General features: G+C 45.0%; 2 protein-coding genes across 2 annotated transcripts in view; one reads left to right on the top strand and one right to left on the bottom strand.

Moving 5' to 3' along the window:
* NXPH4 (neurexophilin 4) overlaps window positions 1–17,349 on the top strand; it is a 456,035-nt gene that overhangs the window by 133,806 nt on the left and 304,880 nt on the right. The gene's annotated exons all lie outside the window — the stretch shown is intronic.
* The window catches only part of NDUFA4L2 (NDUFA4 mitochondrial complex associated like 2), a 35,207-nt gene continuing 27,659 nt past the window's right edge, over window positions 9,802–17,349 (bottom strand). The window contains exons 3-4 of the mRNA XM_079967117.1: window positions 10,317–10,377; window positions 9,802–10,098 (exon numbers count right to left, since the gene is read on the bottom strand). Coding sequence (XP_079823243.1) covers window positions 10,042–10,098; window positions 10,317–10,377 — 118 coding nt within the window. The 3' untranslated portion in view covers window positions 9,802–10,041. The remainder of the gene's footprint in view (window positions 10,099–10,316; window positions 10,378–17,349) is intronic.

Raw genomic sequence — 17,349 nt, forward strand, 5'->3', positions numbered from 1 at the left:
TGAACTGCAGCTCCCAACATCCCTCGCCAGCTTGGGCTGATGGGAATTGCAGTCCAACAACATCTGGAGGGCCTGCGCTAGATGGAAGGGCAGTTGCTGCTGCTTGCCTCCCTGGGGAAGTAGCAATTTCTGGCCATCTATTATTTGTCCTTGGGGCACAGTTTGTGTGCGCATGCATGTCCACAAATGCAGTAGTAATGACATGTGGTGAGAGGGAGAGATTCTTTTCTATTGTGTTCTAGAAAAGCATGTTTCTGGGCCGAGGCTTGCTGCATTCGTCAACTAGACTCTTTCCTGGTCCTGCGCACTGGGATCTTTGGTGGCATAAGGTCACCAGTAGGGACCATGTGTGTGTGTGTGTGTGTGTGTTTTGCTACCCAAAAGTAAACAGTTTTCAAAAGAATTAATCTCAAGCCACAGCTTCCAGCATCTGCGTCTTGCTCACTGTGTGTGTGTGTGTGTGTGTGTGTGTGTGTGTGTGAGAGAGAGAGAGAGAGAGAGAGAGAGAGAGAGAGAGAGAGAGAGAAACGTTTGCCCTTTTGGGGGGGGGAGGAATCTGCATATAAAATTTGGAACACAACACAAATTGCATGACTGGGAGCATCTCTCGGCCGCATTGTTCTCATTTCCTGCCCAACCCCACTCCCCCAATTTTCTCCTCATCTTTTAGATTAATGGTCAAAGCGGCAAATAACCCCCGAGACAGTCTTGTCTCCCTTTCTTTCTCCTACATGCTTGGGAATTCCTTCTGCTTATTACTAAATCAACTTACTACATTTATTTCTAGTTTTATGGAGGGAGTCTATAATTCACCAGAAGGCTTCAAGTTATGGGGAACTGTTCTCTCTTCGCTTCCTCCAGCCAATGGCAGCTTGTCCTGATGATTAATTGCTCTCACTGGTGACAATTGGTGCCTTATTTCTCATTTGAATGGATCCTGCTTTAACTTCCATTTGTTCTTGTTCAGTTTCCCTCTGCCACTGCTTGCTTTTGATCACATAGTTTGGTTTTAAGCTTATTTTTGTGTGGTGGTTCCCAACATGCAATGCTGCACACATGTAAACACAGGAGAAAAGTGGGTGTACAGTACTATGGTTAGCTGTAGTGACATTCCTGGTAGGTGGAAGCATGTTACTGTAGATAAACACATTCACTGTCTCTTGGGTGGGGAGGAGCACACTGTACCAGCAAAATTAAGCCAACATGCAATTTTTCCCTAAGATAAGAGGCCCTCAAGAATCAGGTCTAGAGGGTGTGTGTGTGTGTGTGTGTGTGTGTGTGTGTGTGTGTTTGCAATCCAACATCCGACAAATGTGTGTATCTTATGGAAAAGAGCAACATGCACCCATTACACTGCCAAATTCATTCTACCTACAGAATTTCCTAATGTTCCCATTCCCGTGAGGACCCCAGGACTGTGAATGGGGCCAGTTGCAGGGCCTCCACCACCCCTGGCTATTCCTAGACTCACGGTGCTACAGTTCCCAGATGGGCACAGGATTCAGAGCCCTCATCGACTCAGGTTCCTTGGCACGTTTTCCAGATGTAGAATTTCCTGGGCAGAAATTCAACAGTTTAAGCCTTTACTTACATTGAAATATTATTATGGGGAAATGTTCACTGTGATTGTGCTTTTTCTAATTTGGCATTTCGTCACACACCCATGAGAGCCATTTTGTGACTGCTGCCCCCAAGACACTCTCAAACAGTGCCAGATTACCAAAAAGGCAGATTAGGCACCAGCCTATGGGCCCCCTGCCTTTTAGGGGCTCCATGACAACGGATCAAGTCAAGCTTTCTTCGTTCGATGTCATCCCACTAGAGCGAGAGCATGAGAAACCTCCAGGTACAAAGCTTTCTGTGAGTTAGTGTGTTATGAGTTCCACTGACTCCAGATCCTAGTAGAATATTAATGAGTATTAGGAGAGAATTTGCAAGAGCTTCTCTCCCCCCCCCCCATGCAATTTCGACTGACTAGGGACCTCCACAGGGTTTAATCTAGCACTGCTCTCAAAATATGCCTCTTGGTCCAAAAAGGTTGGTGGCTTCTGCAATGAAGAGATAAAGGGCAATTGCATGAAGGTTCTTAACCCTGCCACTTTTTATGTCTTGAGGTGGTATATTTATGCTGCTGGCACTGTTAAGCTCAAACATTGATTTTTCATGTAACCTGTTGCAGAGGCTTGTCAAATGCACACCTGATGCTCAAGCACTGCAAGGAGCTGAGGTTATTAGGGAGATGCCAAAATATTACAAGGGGCTCTGCTCTGACATAATACCTCATGGCTTCGAAAAGCTTGTTCTTAAATCAGGTTGCAGAGATGGTAAAGTTTTTGCAGTATTGATCCAGGAAATGTAGCCTTTAATGATGTTTATCTTAATTGGCAATATAACATTGTTTAGGAGGCAGACCCCAGCAAACAAATGTACATATTCTGCCCCTTGAGTGAAATCGACTGCATGAAATATGAACAGGGAGGCAAGATTTCAGATTCAAATGAAGAGGTAGAACAGCATGGACATCTACAGCAATAATGTAGAATTGTGGCTTGTAAGGTTGCTAGGTTGCAACCTGGAGAACAGACTTCTTTTTTTAATGGTCTTGGAGAAAGAGGATTCAGCTGCAGCTTCTTGCTTCGCTGACTGACCTCTTTGCCTTCCTTTCTCACCCATGTGCTTCGGGGAACAGTCTTCTTAAATCAGTCAGGACTAGAGAATCTTGAGACTGAGCCCCATTTTGCTGCTGTTAAAGCATCCTTTCTCAGACTTTCTCAGGCTGAGGCACACTGTTCTCTTGGAATTAAAACAGAAGGTGCACTTACACCAGAACTGGTGGGGCTGACAGCAAACTATTGCAGCGTGAAGTGCTTCTGTTTAGGTTGCCAGCCAGGCACACCATCTTTCAGGATACTCCATTCCATTTCCCTTCCTCAAACACCAGTTCCACGACCACTAATATGCTCAGTCCTCATTGGACGGTTTTTCGGGTCCCCACCTTTAGGCATTAACTTGAGAGTTTTTGTACTTCTGCAAGCTTACAAATACCTTCCTCTTATGTGTGTGGATGGGGCTACTTTCACTGCGTCTTCACCCTTCACTGGCTATAATTCTCAGCACCCTTAACAAACTGTAGTTCTTACGATTATTTGGGGGAAGGCATGTGCCTTAAATGTGCAGTTTCCTCTGAGGGCAGATACTTTTGCTGCCTCTTCATTTAGTGCAATTAGCTCACTCCAGATGTGAAAGCACAGCAGAATGACCGAGTCCTAATAGTAACAGCTGCCTTATACAAATATAAGCCATAAGTTCATCAAGCTCAGTACTGTCTGCACTGACTGGCAGCAGCACCCCAGGATTTCAGTCAGGAGCCTCTCTCAGTCCTACCTGGGGATGCCAGGGATTGAACCTGAGACCTTCTGGATGCAAAGCAGATGCTCTGCCCCTGAGCTGTGGCCCTTTCCCTGTTAAAGGTGGTCTGTCCATTTGACCTCTGTATGTGAAGTGTGGAGGGGTTCCATCCTGTCTTTGGTCTCAGGCAGCAAAATGTCTAGGATCCTCACTGTCCTTAGGGCTCTCCACACTTGCATGAAATTAGGCCAAGGGGGTTCTTGAGATGCAAGTGCACCACAAATCCAAATTAATGGTGTAATGTTGGAAAATGTTGATTTTTCCTACCTAGGCAGTTACCTTTCCACAAGGACCGACATTTATGCCAAAATCCAGCATTGCCTGAGCTCTGCGAGTGCAGCTTTCTCCTGCATGAAGAGCAGAGTGATTGTGGACTGGGACATTTGCAGGGAAACCAAAATGCTTGTTTACAAAGCTATTGTACTACCAAGCTTACTGTATGCTTGTGAAACATGGACCACTTATAAATGCCATCTCCAACTCCTTGAAAGATTCCATCAACTGTTTCTTAAAAAATAAATAAATTACATTATCACTTGGAAAGACAGGCAAACTAATGTTAATGTACTGGAAGAAGCAAAGAACGCCAATGTTGAAGTAATGTTTCTTCAACATCAGCTTAATTGGACTGGTCATGTTGTTCAGATACAGTACCTGATTATCTTATTCCAAAGCAACTACTATATTTCGAATTTAAAAATGGATAGCATAATGCCGGTGGACAACAAAAGAGGTTTAAAAATGCTCTCAAGGCAAATGTATTATAAACACCATCATCTGGGAAACACTGGCCTGCGAACGCTCCAATTAGAGAATATCCTCTACCAAAGGTGTCATGGACTTTGAGGAAGCACAGACTCATGACAAAAGGGAGAAATGAGCTAAGAGGAAGACACATTTGGCAAACCCTTACAGTGAACAACTCCTGCCCGGAAACCCGTGTCCCCACGGTGGAAGGATGTGTGGATCCAGAATTGGCCTCCATAGTCACCTACGGTCAGTCACACTGTTAAGGCCATATTCATGGGAGATAAACTTACACCGAAAAAGAAAGAAGAAGAAGCCCACTTCTGGGCTACATTGAGTCAGCATCATCTGCTCAGCATCATGGTCCTGTCTCCTGAGTGGCAGATCTGAAATGGAAACCTGAAGTGCAGACTATGTGACACCCTTGTCTTCCACCACCCAGCCCTCCATCGCTATGGTTGCCTCAGCCATACCTGGAACTGTTAGGGAGGTACAATCAAACAATTCTCTAGGAAAAAAATTGTGCCCCTTTGGCAGGGTGGGGAAGGGGAGAGACAAAGCTAGGCTTGGCCAGGCCAGTGTGTGGGGATGGTTAAGTTTCCCACTCGCTCCCTTCTTTCTCTGCTTGGCCTGAAGCCTGGATGCTTTTCAGAGCGTTTCTGACGCTGCCATCGCTTAAACCAGCAACAAACTCTATTAGCTGCTACTGCAAATTGGATTTGTTCAATGCGATTGGATTTTGCCTCAGGCCTATGTGGCTTTGTTTGGGTGCAGGGAGTGGTGGAGAGTGGGGAGGAGAGGAGAGGAGGGTGGAGGGCGGCGGCAGCCACTAATAATAGTGACTGTTGCATTTGTCTCCACAGTTCAAGCAGAACAGTAATCTGCTCCTAGAGGGCTGGATGAAACAATAGATTTGGGGAGCAGGAGGAAACCACAGGTGACTGCAGAGGCATCAGACAGTGGTGTTTCCTACTCCCTTCCCGAGCATCCTTTTTAGAGCTTTCACAATGTGGAGCATGGATGAAAGCAACTGGTGTGTTTTTTAATAAAAAGAACCTGGTAATGCTTATCAGTTCTGCTGAGGACCAAAACAGAAATGATGCAGAAGATCTGTGGTTGCATCGCCTGACATTCTCGCTCCCTGCCCCCACTTTAAAACAGCTGGAGTGGTGGTGGAGCCCTTTCCTCTCTGCAATGTTTTCCTGGTAAAAATTGCCCTTTTCCAAAACGTTTTAGGCTCCCTCAAGCTCCTGCTCTGGCTAAAAGCAGAGCTCCATTTCCCACAACTGCTTTAAAGGAAGAGCCAACTGTGGTCACATCTGAAGCATTTTAATCCCACTTTAACATTCATGGTCCCCCCCCCCCCGAAACCTGGAAAGTATAGTTTGTGGGATAATCAGCCTCATATAACCAATATAAAAAAGGTAAAGGTACCCCTGCCCGTACGGGCCAGTCTTGACAGACTGGGGTTGTGCGCCCATCTCACTTAAGAGGCCAGGGGCCAGCGCTGTCCGGAGACACTTCCGGGTCACGTGGCCAGCGTGACATCACTGCTCTGGCCAGAGCCAGAGCCAGAGCCAGAGCCGCACACGGAAACGCCGTTTACCTTCCCGCTGGTAAGCGGTCCCTATTTATCTACTTGCACCCGGAGGTGCTTTCGAGCTGCTAGGTTGGCAGGCGCTGGGACCGAGCAGCGGGAGCGCACCCCGCCGCAGGGATTCGAACCGCCGACCTTTCGATCGGCAAGCCCTAGGTGCTGAGGCTTTAACCCACAGCGCCACCTGCGTCCCTATAACCAATATGCTTAAGTCTAATTAATGCACAAAAGGATTAAGACCATTGAGTAAGCTGTCCTGCCAGGCCTAGCTCACCTTGGGAGGGATTAGGTAATCAAGCGTTTGATCTCTCCCAGTCTACCTGAGGAGCTCAGTGTATGAGGTCTGAGCTGCTTGCTCCAAGCTCAGCCCACATGGCCCTAACAAGCCACTATTCAGTTCCTATATCAATAATTTAGGAACCATCTCCACTGTATAACTAAGCCAAGTTTTACTGCCTGTGCATGGATTTGATCTTTGTAGAGTTTGTAAGTGAACCATTTTTAACATACCAGACAAGAATGCTTGGGTAAGAGGGAAGTTTTGGAACTCATCCTGACATATTTTAAAGGTCTAACAGCCTATATTTCCATTCTTTGCTTTGCTGCATATTTTGTGATCTTAAATCTCTCCTGGGGTTCTCTCACTAAGGAGTACTTGTCTCAAACCTGTATCCTGGCATCCAGGAATTCTCCTTTCTATATAATATTTTTTTCCTGCACCAACAGTTTGTTAATGGTGCTGAGAATTGTTAGGGGACCCCTCACATAGATGCAATTCCCCGCACCTTTAAAAAACTACAGTTCTGATTATTCTTTGGGGTAAGCCATGATTGTTAATGGTGGCATAACAGTACTTTAAATGTATGGTGGGTGTGGACCTGTGAGAGAACTCACCATGGCTTTCCTGTGCCATGTCTGTTTTGGCTCCTTAGCTACAGGTGGCATCTGTTACGTGTCTTCAAAAAGCCCCATTAGCATCTGCAGTGCTTCCAGTAGCTGCCTGCACAGTAGCACGTCCTGTTCTCAGATCTGGTCTCTATTTGTTTGTTTTTTCTTGGAGCCAAACCAAAGAACACAGAAGGGAGGCAGGCAGCACTTTTTGCAGAGAGTTAAACAGCTGCTTGAAAAAAGAGGATTTCTGCTTTTGGTCTGTATGCTCACATTCCACTTTGCTAAGCAGGTTGTGCAGGTTCTTATATTTGTTTCAAAAATCCAGAACCCCAGTTTAACTGGAGGTGTCAGTGGCCCAAAGCAAATATGTATGTGTATGTGATGTGTCTGTGTCTGTGTTTGTGGTGAACATATAGCACAGAAAAGTAAAGTAGCTTTCAGATGTCCTGTTTAGCAATCATTTGTCCTGTTTGCAGGGAAAGTATAGATGGCATCAGCTATTTATTGAGCCTTCATTCCAATTTCTTTGTGGGGAGGTTGTTGATGGTGTTGCCCCAAGTGACATTCCACACCTCCCAGTGCATTTTACTGACACTTTGTTTGTTGCAAAAAGTCCAGTCTTTGGGGGCAGTTGGTTTGTTGTGCAAAGACTTCCAACTCAGCCTTAATTTCATAACCTGAATTTTCTCCTATGTGACTGAATCCCATTTTAAAATAGCAACAGTCTGTAAGTGCCCTAAGGGTGCTTCCAGATGGGGGTTTTATGATCAATGTTGCTCATGCATGCATGCTTGTTTTGGTTTGGTTTTTCCCCACATCCACACAATGTCATTGGCATCAAGATTATCTGGAATTTCCCCCAGATAATAAGTTCTTGCCACCTATTTGCAATATCTCAATAAAACATAGGTAATATTGAGGCCTCACCTGGAAGCACTCCAAACCTCTTTCAAAACACTTTCAACTCTCTTTAAGAATGCATTTCTTCACTCCAAGCTCAGTTGCTTCCAGAGGTTGGAATCACCTTTATTTTGCACTTGTGTGATGTTTGTGCTTCTTCCTTCACACGAGTAGTTCAGAACAAGTGACAGACTGCTTGCATTTGCCATATAAAATCCGTATTCAAATTCCTGCTCAGTTAAAGGGCTCCTTGGATGGTCTTTGGCAAGTCCCTCTCAGGCTAACCCAGCTGGTAGAAGACTGAAGCTGCTCTCTGGGCTTCTTTGAATGAGGGTGGTCTACAAATAAATAAGCTTTCTTTGGCTTTCTGGATTTTGGCTGGAGAGGCAGCATCTGCCAAAAACAATACTCACCCATCATTGCACAAATTATTATCGCTCAAATGCTTAATTCTTACACATGCATACATAAGCAACCTCCAATGGCATCTACTTACCATTCAGGTATGTAGTTCTGCATTCATGTATGTGTAATCAAAGACTGCTGTTCTTATGCATATGGGGCAGTATCCAGTGCACTCATTCCACTAGTGCAAGGCTTTATGCTTTTGCAACTGTACATTCTGCCCTCTCCTCTCACTGTGCATGCCCTGCACCTCCCCAAATCTGCTCCAGAGGGTTGGGGAAACCCCAGTTCCATTGGACAAGTGTACATAACAGATCATTTAGCACTGCGTTGGCTAATACCCATAGCATGTATTTGTGTTGTGTACACTGTGTTCATATACACACAGAGAAACATGAGAGAGAAGAGAGGAAATGTTGGGGCTTAATTTGGCTGAATACAAAAACTGGGACTTATTTCTGCTTAACCCACATGTGTAGAAATGGGTTGTGGTTACTTGGTAAATGAAATGCACTCTAGAGATGCTCTACAGTCTTTGTGAATACTTTGCATATTCCAGGGCTGTATGTCTTGGCACAGAAAACAGATTTCTGGCCCTGGCGCAAATAAAATTAAAGCCTGGTTATTCACGTGTAATACTATATACCGCTAAGTAGTCTCCATATATGCCTAGTTGCATGGATGCTAGGTGTACGATAGTATGCTTAGTATACTTATATTTATATAACATTGTGTACCCAAATAACTATGTGTGAAAAAAGAAGAATAAATCAACACACGCATGCATATGTTAGTGAAGACCTTACTTGGAAGGTCAATACAGCCCAGGTGGTCAGGAAGGCCCAACAGAGACTTCATTTCCTTAGGGTCTTGCGAAAGAACAATGTTAGATAGCAACTGATGATTTCCTTCTATCGGTCCACGATAGAAAGTGTTCTTTCATACTGTATTATGGTGTGGTTTGCTGGTGTGACAGCCATGGACAGAAAGTCCCTACAGAGGGTGGTGAAGACAGCACACGATATCATGGGCTATCCCCTGAGTCCGCTAGATGTCATCGCAGGAGACTGTTGCCTCAGAAGAGCGAGGAACGTTCTCAGGGATGACTCACACCCTGGCCAGCACTTTTTAAATCTCCTGCCTAATAAGCTGCACCAACAGGTTAAAGAACAGTTTCTACCTGTGGGCCGTGAGGCTGCTGAATGAAAGACAGCAACATTGCAGCTGACGTTCAGAGTTGGTACGTACAACAGCACACAGAGTGTAACAAGGACTGATAGATTGTGGGGGGAGGGGGGCTCATTTAATCTCACTGTAAACAAGTGGTACAGTGACAATAAAGTATTTCTATATATTCTATATATGCTACGCCAATACCTCTATAATTATCCTTTGATACATAGGCAGAGCAGTCCAGAACACCACAGTACCTAACTCCACCAACTGCTGATGAATCCCATGAAAATGTGCTATAACATTTACAACTTGCATTGCACCATTCCTAATGAGCCTTCTCCCACCAAGCCAGTTCCTCCAAACCAGGAGTTGCCTGTCTTATGGAGGGCACCTCCCCAAAGGCCTCGGTAAGTGTGATTGACTCTAGGGTCTATTATTTGGTGCTGACCTTTCTCTGTGGGAATAATACAGTTGAGCGTGGGAGACAGGAAATGCAGCAAATTAGGTTCAGCAGGGGCATTCACAGGATGGGGCTGGGAAACACTGAACCAAGAAGCCTCTTAGGACCCAAAGGGAACACACTTTGTTCCATTCCTTCTCATTTTCTCCCTCCACCTCTTTTAATAAAAGAGCTGTTTGTTATCCAAGGCGTTTCCTAGAGAAAGAATGGGCTAATATTTTGCTTTGCTTCTGCTGAATGGGCTGTAGATATTTTATTGGCCATCTGTAGTGTGGCACCAGCGAATCAATACATAGGCAGGCAGGAAGCAGTAGCATGTGTGCAATTTTAAGGCATGTACACAATTTAAGTGAAAGATGATTAAAGACTCAATGTGAGAGCGGAAGATGTGGCTGTGCAGAGCAGCAAGTGGTTCTTCCCTGGACATGGCAGGAGCTGGAAGATGGCCGTGGCACCCTCAGAAGTCTGGGCGATCTTTCTTCAGGGTTTTGTAGTCCGTGGAGACAGCCATGAACTATGGAAGAAGGTGTTGCTGATGATTGATGGTTTGCTCTCTTTGCCCCATTGGAATTACTATGGCATGATGTGTCATCCCTCAATGCCCACTCCCCAGCCTTTCCAGGGTTCTGACTCTTCCCACTCCACCCTACATTTGACATGGTCCAATTGGACATTTTCTTCATTCTCTTGTTTTTTAGCTGGGGTGATCAAAACATGTAACCTCCCACATACCTTGTACTGTTCATTAGGACTCAGTTTATTCCACGGTTCTGGATTATTCTTCCTATCCCAACTGAAAGGGGGAAAAGGAAAGGAAAGCCACATATAATAAGTTTTACACATCTGAATAGTGCCATTGAGTATAACCCTCCCACCCTGAGGCAGCTTTGATTTCTTCATCTTTTCTCTTCATCCAGTCACATTCACATCATTTAAAGCACATCTGCAGAATAATCCTGGGATCCATAATTTGCCCATCACTAAGCTACAACTCCCTTAACAAACGATGATTCCCCAGTGGTTCATTGTGCTTCAAATATGTTTTGTCTCTGATCACTGCTCTTCTGAGGCTTCAAAACTCTTATTGGCCAAAGCACTGGTATTCCTAAGCTACGAATAACACAAGAGGACAGAAAACCAGGCAGGGTCCTCTCTTACTTTGATGGGTTTCTTGGCAGTGGTAGCCAATGTAGGATTGCTCTGAGGCATCATGGAAAATTAAAATGGAGCCCAGTAGACTTGGCTGCCTGATGTAGAAGGCCCAGGGCAACTGCAAACACTGATGGGTCATGCTGTGGGACACGAGCTGAGCAGCTGCCCCAGGATGCCACATGCTGGTGTTGGTCCAGAAATTACATTACAGCCTGGCTCCAACTACCTAAGCTACACAATGGTGCTTTTCTGTGAAGGGAGTCTCTTCTCTTTTTTGACTTACTGTATTACTTGTGAGATGTATGGAAGTGAAAGCTGGACCATAAAAAAAGCTGATCGCCGAAGAATTGATGCTTTTGAATTATGGTGCTGGAGGAGACTCTTGAGAATCCCATGGACTGCAAGAAGATCAAACGTCTCCATTCTTAAGGAAATCAGCCCTGAGTACTCACTGGAAGGACAGATCGTGAAGCTGAGGCTCCAATACTTTGACCACCTCATGAGAAGAGAAGACTCTCTGGAAAAGACCCTGATGTTGGGAAAGATGGAGAGCACAAAGAGAAGGGGACGACAGAGGACGAGATGGTTGGATAGTGTTCTCGAAGCGACCAGCATGAGTTTGACCAAACTGCGGGAGGCAGTGGAAGACAGAAGTGCCTGGCGTGCTCTGGTCCAGGGGGTCACGAAGAGTCGGACATGACTAAACGACTAAACAACAACAACAACATTACTTGTGAATTGGTTGGAAGGTTCCAAGTCCCATGTGTAAAAGAGATGAGATCAGTGGCGGGGAGTGCAAGATCTTCCTTATGAATTCACCTCACATGTGGTGATGATGGCAGAAGTAGCACATGAGGCCAGAAGCATTTGATCTTTTCTGCTGCTTCTGGCATTGTTGGTGCTGCTCATATACTTCTAAGCTTATCAGCATGCTAATGCCTGACCACTGCTCTTGCTGTTCCTCATCCTGTTTCTGCTGTTTCCCAATACAGTGGTACCTCAGGTTACAAACACTTTGGGTTACAGACTCCACTAACCCGGAAGTAGTACTTTACCTCAGGATGAGAACAGAAATCGCTCGCTGGCGGCATGGCAGCAGCGGGAGGCCCTATTAGCTAAAGTGATACCTCAGGTTAAGAACGGTTTCAAGTTAAGAACAGACTTCTGGAACGAATTAAGTTTGTAACCAGAGGTACCACGGTACGAGGTGAGCAAGGAGGCTGAGGTCAATCTGCAGCTGCCATCCTTGGAGGACTGGGGCATGACAGGTCTCTTTTAGTCACCATGAATGAGCTTGTGAATGCTCCTCTTCCAGCATGGCTGCAATGAGGCAACTGGAAGTGTTTGCTCCAATTTTTAACTAATCACAGGATTGTGCCTGAACCTGAACAAACTGTGGTTAGTCTAAAAAATGATTTATAAATTGAAACAAGCCAACTTCAAGCCTATGTTTTCAATAAACCATAGTTTAGCCATAGTTTAAGGTTCAGACATAATGCTAAACTGTGGTTAACTGAAAATAGAAACAAGCACTTTCATTCTCCTCTCCCGTGGTGAATGAAGGGCACTTTGTACATGTTCAGAGGTGCTTCTATATACCCTATGGCATACAACTGAACCCTGACATGAAATCTGGATTCTGGAGCTAACCATGAGTCCTGATTTTCAAATTTAGCCTTACATGTAAGCTTCTCAGGACTTGTCTTTAAATGTTGTCATGTACATTAAGAAAAAGTGTCATGTAAATTAAGAAGAATAAAATGTCTATTGTTGTTCTTGCAAAGGACTAACAAGTATCTCTCATGAAAATTTGGCCCATATACAGTTTGAAACCAGGTCCCCCAAGGCCCACACTGACATCTGGACAAGCGTTTTCTCTTTCCATTGAGTGATGGAGACCAAGGCTATGGTTCTAGCTCCCTGGATTGGGGGTTGGTTTTCAAACATCTGATTTGGTTGTGGTTGCTTTTATCGAGATGTGTACCCTCATATAAATAATGTGTACACACATGAGGGTCCCTCCTCTGAATACACATCTTCCTGCTGCCTTCTGTAGGGGGTGAAGCACCCCCCTTTCCCCCCCTCCCCCCTCGCCACAATCACAGACTCTTCAGGGTGTTTGGGTATTTAGTTGCTGACTCTGGTTCCTTAGCAAGTAATGCAACGTGCTAACAAGATGATGGTTGTAAGCCACAAACTGCCAGGTCTTGTTACAATCCTCTTCTGTCGACTGCACTAACCGTATAATCAATGTGGAGAGAGAGATTTTTGTTTCGTTTTTTGTTCAGAATTGCCTTTTGAGGCATCAAAGTATTAGAAGTGAACAAGAAACCATTTGAAAATCTTAGTTCAACAACAAGGTGGGGGGTGGGGCGGCTTCTGCAAGGTCGGGCTAAGACGTATTGCTGCCCCCCCCCCCAGCACGTAAAGCTAGCTAAAGAAGAAAATCCCACAAGTGCCTCTCCACGGTCCCAAGAAATGAGAACGTAGCCATTATTATTCTTTTGCCCTGATAGGGGCTCAAATCAATGATTAACAATTTCCTGCTATGTCATTATGCTAGGGTAGCCATGTGAGTGACCTACGTTACAGAGAACCATCCTCTATTTTGAAGGGTTATCAGAAGATGGTCTGCTCTTTGAAGGTGTCCACTCTTCGAGGGCTGCCCAGTCCTGGTCTAGTTTAAATAAAAGGAACTTTTAAGAAGAGAAAAGAGGAGCCCTGAAGTTGCCCACCAACAATCAGGAGCTCCTGGTCAGCCGACTGAGCAGTCACACAAGTCACCTGGTGTCATCTCAACCACAGTGATAAATGCATTTCCCTTCTCTTTAAATTACATTTATTATTTCCAAATTTGTGCCTATACATATAAAGGACCACATGCAAATCTCATGCACGTTGGTGTCTTCTATTTGTGCCCAAGGGTAATTTGTTTTTTTAAAAAAATAATTTTTATTCAAGTTTCAACAAATTTTATAATAGCACAGAAAAGCAAAACAACACAACAACAAACAATAAGGGTAATTTGAAAGTGGAACAGCCTACCAAGGTTATGCATAAAGAAATGTTGGGGCAGAAGTAGTGCTTTAGCAATAGTGGGTTCCATATGTTCTAGAGCTAAAACACAATTCTGCATAAATGTGAAATCTAATTTATATTTTGGGGTGAGGGTACAGAACGATTAAGATGTAAACTGGCAATGAACCTTACTGCCTGAACCGTGGGTGTGAAGTGAGTTCATTGCATTAGTGAAGTGAGTTCATTGCATTAGTACTTGTCTCCACAAAAGGCTTGACAATGCTGCACAGAGTGGAGCATGCAGAGGAGCATGTGGAGCGCCCCATGAGACTGAAAAGAAACGCACAAAGATTCAACAGAACCAAGGAGATAAGGAACTATACAGTGGTACCTCTGGTTATATACTTAATTCATTCCGGAGGTCCGTTCTTAACCTGAAACTGTTCTTAACCTGAAGCACCACTTTAGCTAATGGGGCCTCCCGCTGCCGTCACGCCACTGCCACATGATTTCTGTTCTCATCCTGAAGCAAAGTTCTTAACCCAAGGTATTATTTCTGAGTTAGCGGAGTCTGTAACCTGAAGCGTATGTAACCTGAAATGTATGCAACCCGAGGTACCACTGTACAACCTTAGAAGACATCTGAAAGCAGCCCTGTATAGGGAAGGTTTTTTTAATGTTTAATGTTTGATTATGTTTCTGTGTGTGTTGGAAGCTGCCCAGAGTGTCTGGGGAAACCCAGTCACATGGGTGGGGTATGTAATAATAATAATAATAATAATAATAATAATAATAATAATAGATGTCCCAATTTTCATTGGAGAAATGTTGGAGGGTAGGGTTAAATTAACGAAGGGTCTGAATCAGTAAAAGCCAGTTTAACATGTTCACATGGGCTGACTCTCTGTGAAAGGCAGGAATGGGGAACCTCCAGTTGTTGCCAGACTCTAACCTTCATCAGCCCCAGCCAGCCTGGCCAATGACCAGGGATGATGGGAGCTGTAGTGCAATACTCCCTGGGGGGCCACAGATTTCACCGTCCCTGGTCATAAGGTGCTGCACTTATCCACTGAGCTCTCTGACATGGTTCGGAAAGTAGAATAATTTAGAGCCAGCACTGACAGATCCTGCAGATTGTGAGGCAGTAAAAAGAAGAAAAAAGGGGGGGCGGGGAGCAGAATAGGTGGATGCGAAGCATCATATGATGGAGTGGTGGGGAGATTTTGTGGGGTTTTTTCAAACATTAGACTGAATGAGTCAATAGAGAATACACTGTTGAGAAGAATCACACAATAACTAAAATAGAGAGAGCTAAATGAAGCCCAGGAGAAGATTTCTAGTGTAGTTGTGCGAATTTATCCCATCACAATGAAAAAGTTAATGAAAAAACACGATGCTGAGTATTTCTGAGTTATTCTTTGCCCAGTGCACAAGGATGTAACTTTGTGTCCGTTGGTAGCACCAGATCACACTTCCACTCACCTTTTGAATGGTTTCATGAACTTTGTGGGTGGCTGGGGAGTAGTCTGGGATACCTGAAAGACACCTGCCTAACCTGAGGGCAGAGGCAGCCCTAGACTATCATGGTAGATCAAGTCAACTATTCCCCAATCCCAGTATGTCACCCCTGGAACTGACCAACAACAGTGTCTTCAGAGAAAAATATACAAGACTTAGTCGTGTGCATTCATTTCAGTGGTTTTACTCTGAGAATGACTTAATTGCACTCAGTCCTATCCATATTCAGCTGCATGTGCATCGGGTCTATAAAGTGGCAGGGATCTAACTTGTCTGCATGCCCATAGGATACCTTCAGTCTATGGCGGTTAAGGGTGGAGCCAACAGATACAAAGAGGCTGAAAGGCAAGGTGGGGCACTCAGAGTGATCCTGGTCCCTCACCATACTCTATGCTTGGATCCAAGTGTGCAAACCCTTACCTCATGGAGTAACTTGCAACTTCATATGCTATAGACTGCTAGCAGGACGTAGTGGAATTGAATGGTAGGATGTGAAGAGGGAAATTATATTTGAAAAGCTAGACTGGTGTGCTAGCATGGAGTGTGCCAACTTTGGTTTAAATTAAAGATGGCACCCTGGGCTGGTCTCAAGGCTGACCAAGGTGGGCAGGCACTGTGCATCAATGGGGAGCTAAGACAGATTCTGGAAAACTGATGGAGCTGGGTACAACTTGGCTAAATGACGATTTCTTGGCTTTTTGGAGGCCAGGATGGGTTACCTGACAAAATATGGTTTTACTAGTGGTGATTGTGGTCAGGCCAGTAAAATGCTGGCAGACTGGCAAGCCTCATTTCTAGATTTTGGTTTCTCATTCATGCAGGGGGGCCAGAGAGTAAATATAGTAAAATAAAATATATTAAGGTGCTTAGATATTATGGTAACAGAGGCTGTTGTAAGCTGGGTAAGGTATAGACTTGAAGAATGGCATTTTAATGCATATTTACCTGTCAGGCAATGGCCACAGATCGTGGTGAAGTGCCCGGGGGAAATAACCTGCATCTTTCCATTTAAATGAATATCCAGGACAACGGCTGACATGATATTGAGGCCTGACAGGAGATGGAAAGCTGACTGTCAGCTGCAGGCCTGTCCTCTTATAATGGGGCAGCGTTAACTCTTTTCAGGTCATCACTGAGCCTAACTCACCATTTAAAATATAATACAATCTTAAAGCAGAGGGAAGATTGTGGGGTGGGGTTTACTTCATCTGAAGCTATAGATGGCAAAATAATCCCTGCTTTGGAAGGAACCTGATAGGATGGGAAGGCATTTTAAATAAAATAAACTAATTTAGACTCTGGGAACATGGAGCTGTTGTTGTTATTGTTGCTATTGTGATGACGATGATGGTGATGATGATTAATCAGCTCCCCCTTCCTCCAAGAAGGTCAGAGGAAAATGCAAAAAGATAAGTGTGCCTGCAGCTCACAGTGCAAAATATGCAAAACAAAAGGAAAAAGGAATGGGCAGGGAGGAAGAAAAAGAAGCTTTATCTCATATTACCCTTGCAACTGCCCAATGAGGTGAGGCTGAACAGAGAAATAGTGGCTTGTCCAGCACTCTGCCCAATACCCAGCACAGGCCCCCTGTATTAATTTTCATTTCTTCTTACTTTGAGGGTGTAACAACAGTCACCTCTAGGTGATCAGCTGTTGCAGGAATAGAGTTGTACACCCCTACACTCTGTTGACTGCAACCGGGGTTCTGTCATTCTCTTTTCTGTCCTTAAAACATAGCTGGCTTTTTAAGGTTACAGAAGAGATGGGAACCATATGCAGATCACAGAACCACGGACTCACATAATCGTAGATTTGGAAGTGATCCAAAGGGCAGGAGCGGAGGAAGGGGGGGCAGTGGGGGCAGGCCGACCCGGGTGTCACCACTGAGGGGTGTGACAAAATGCTGGGCAGCACTCACTGCGGGGCCTGCAGTGTGCCCGAGCCATGCGTCTCTCCAAACAGTCCGCCCGCTGCCTGCCCCTCAGCTGTAGGGCAGCTGAGTGGGAGGAGGCAGGCAGACTCCTCAGAGGCCCCATAGAGCATCCTGCCCCAGCTGGCCCCGCCCCGCGGGCGGCTG

The sequence above is a fragment of the Podarcis cretensis genome, assembly GCF_951804945.1.
Source record: "Podarcis cretensis genome assembly, chromosome: 2".
In the NCBI taxonomy this organism is placed as follows: Eukaryota; Metazoa; Chordata; class Lepidosauria; order Squamata; family Lacertidae; genus Podarcis; species Podarcis cretensis.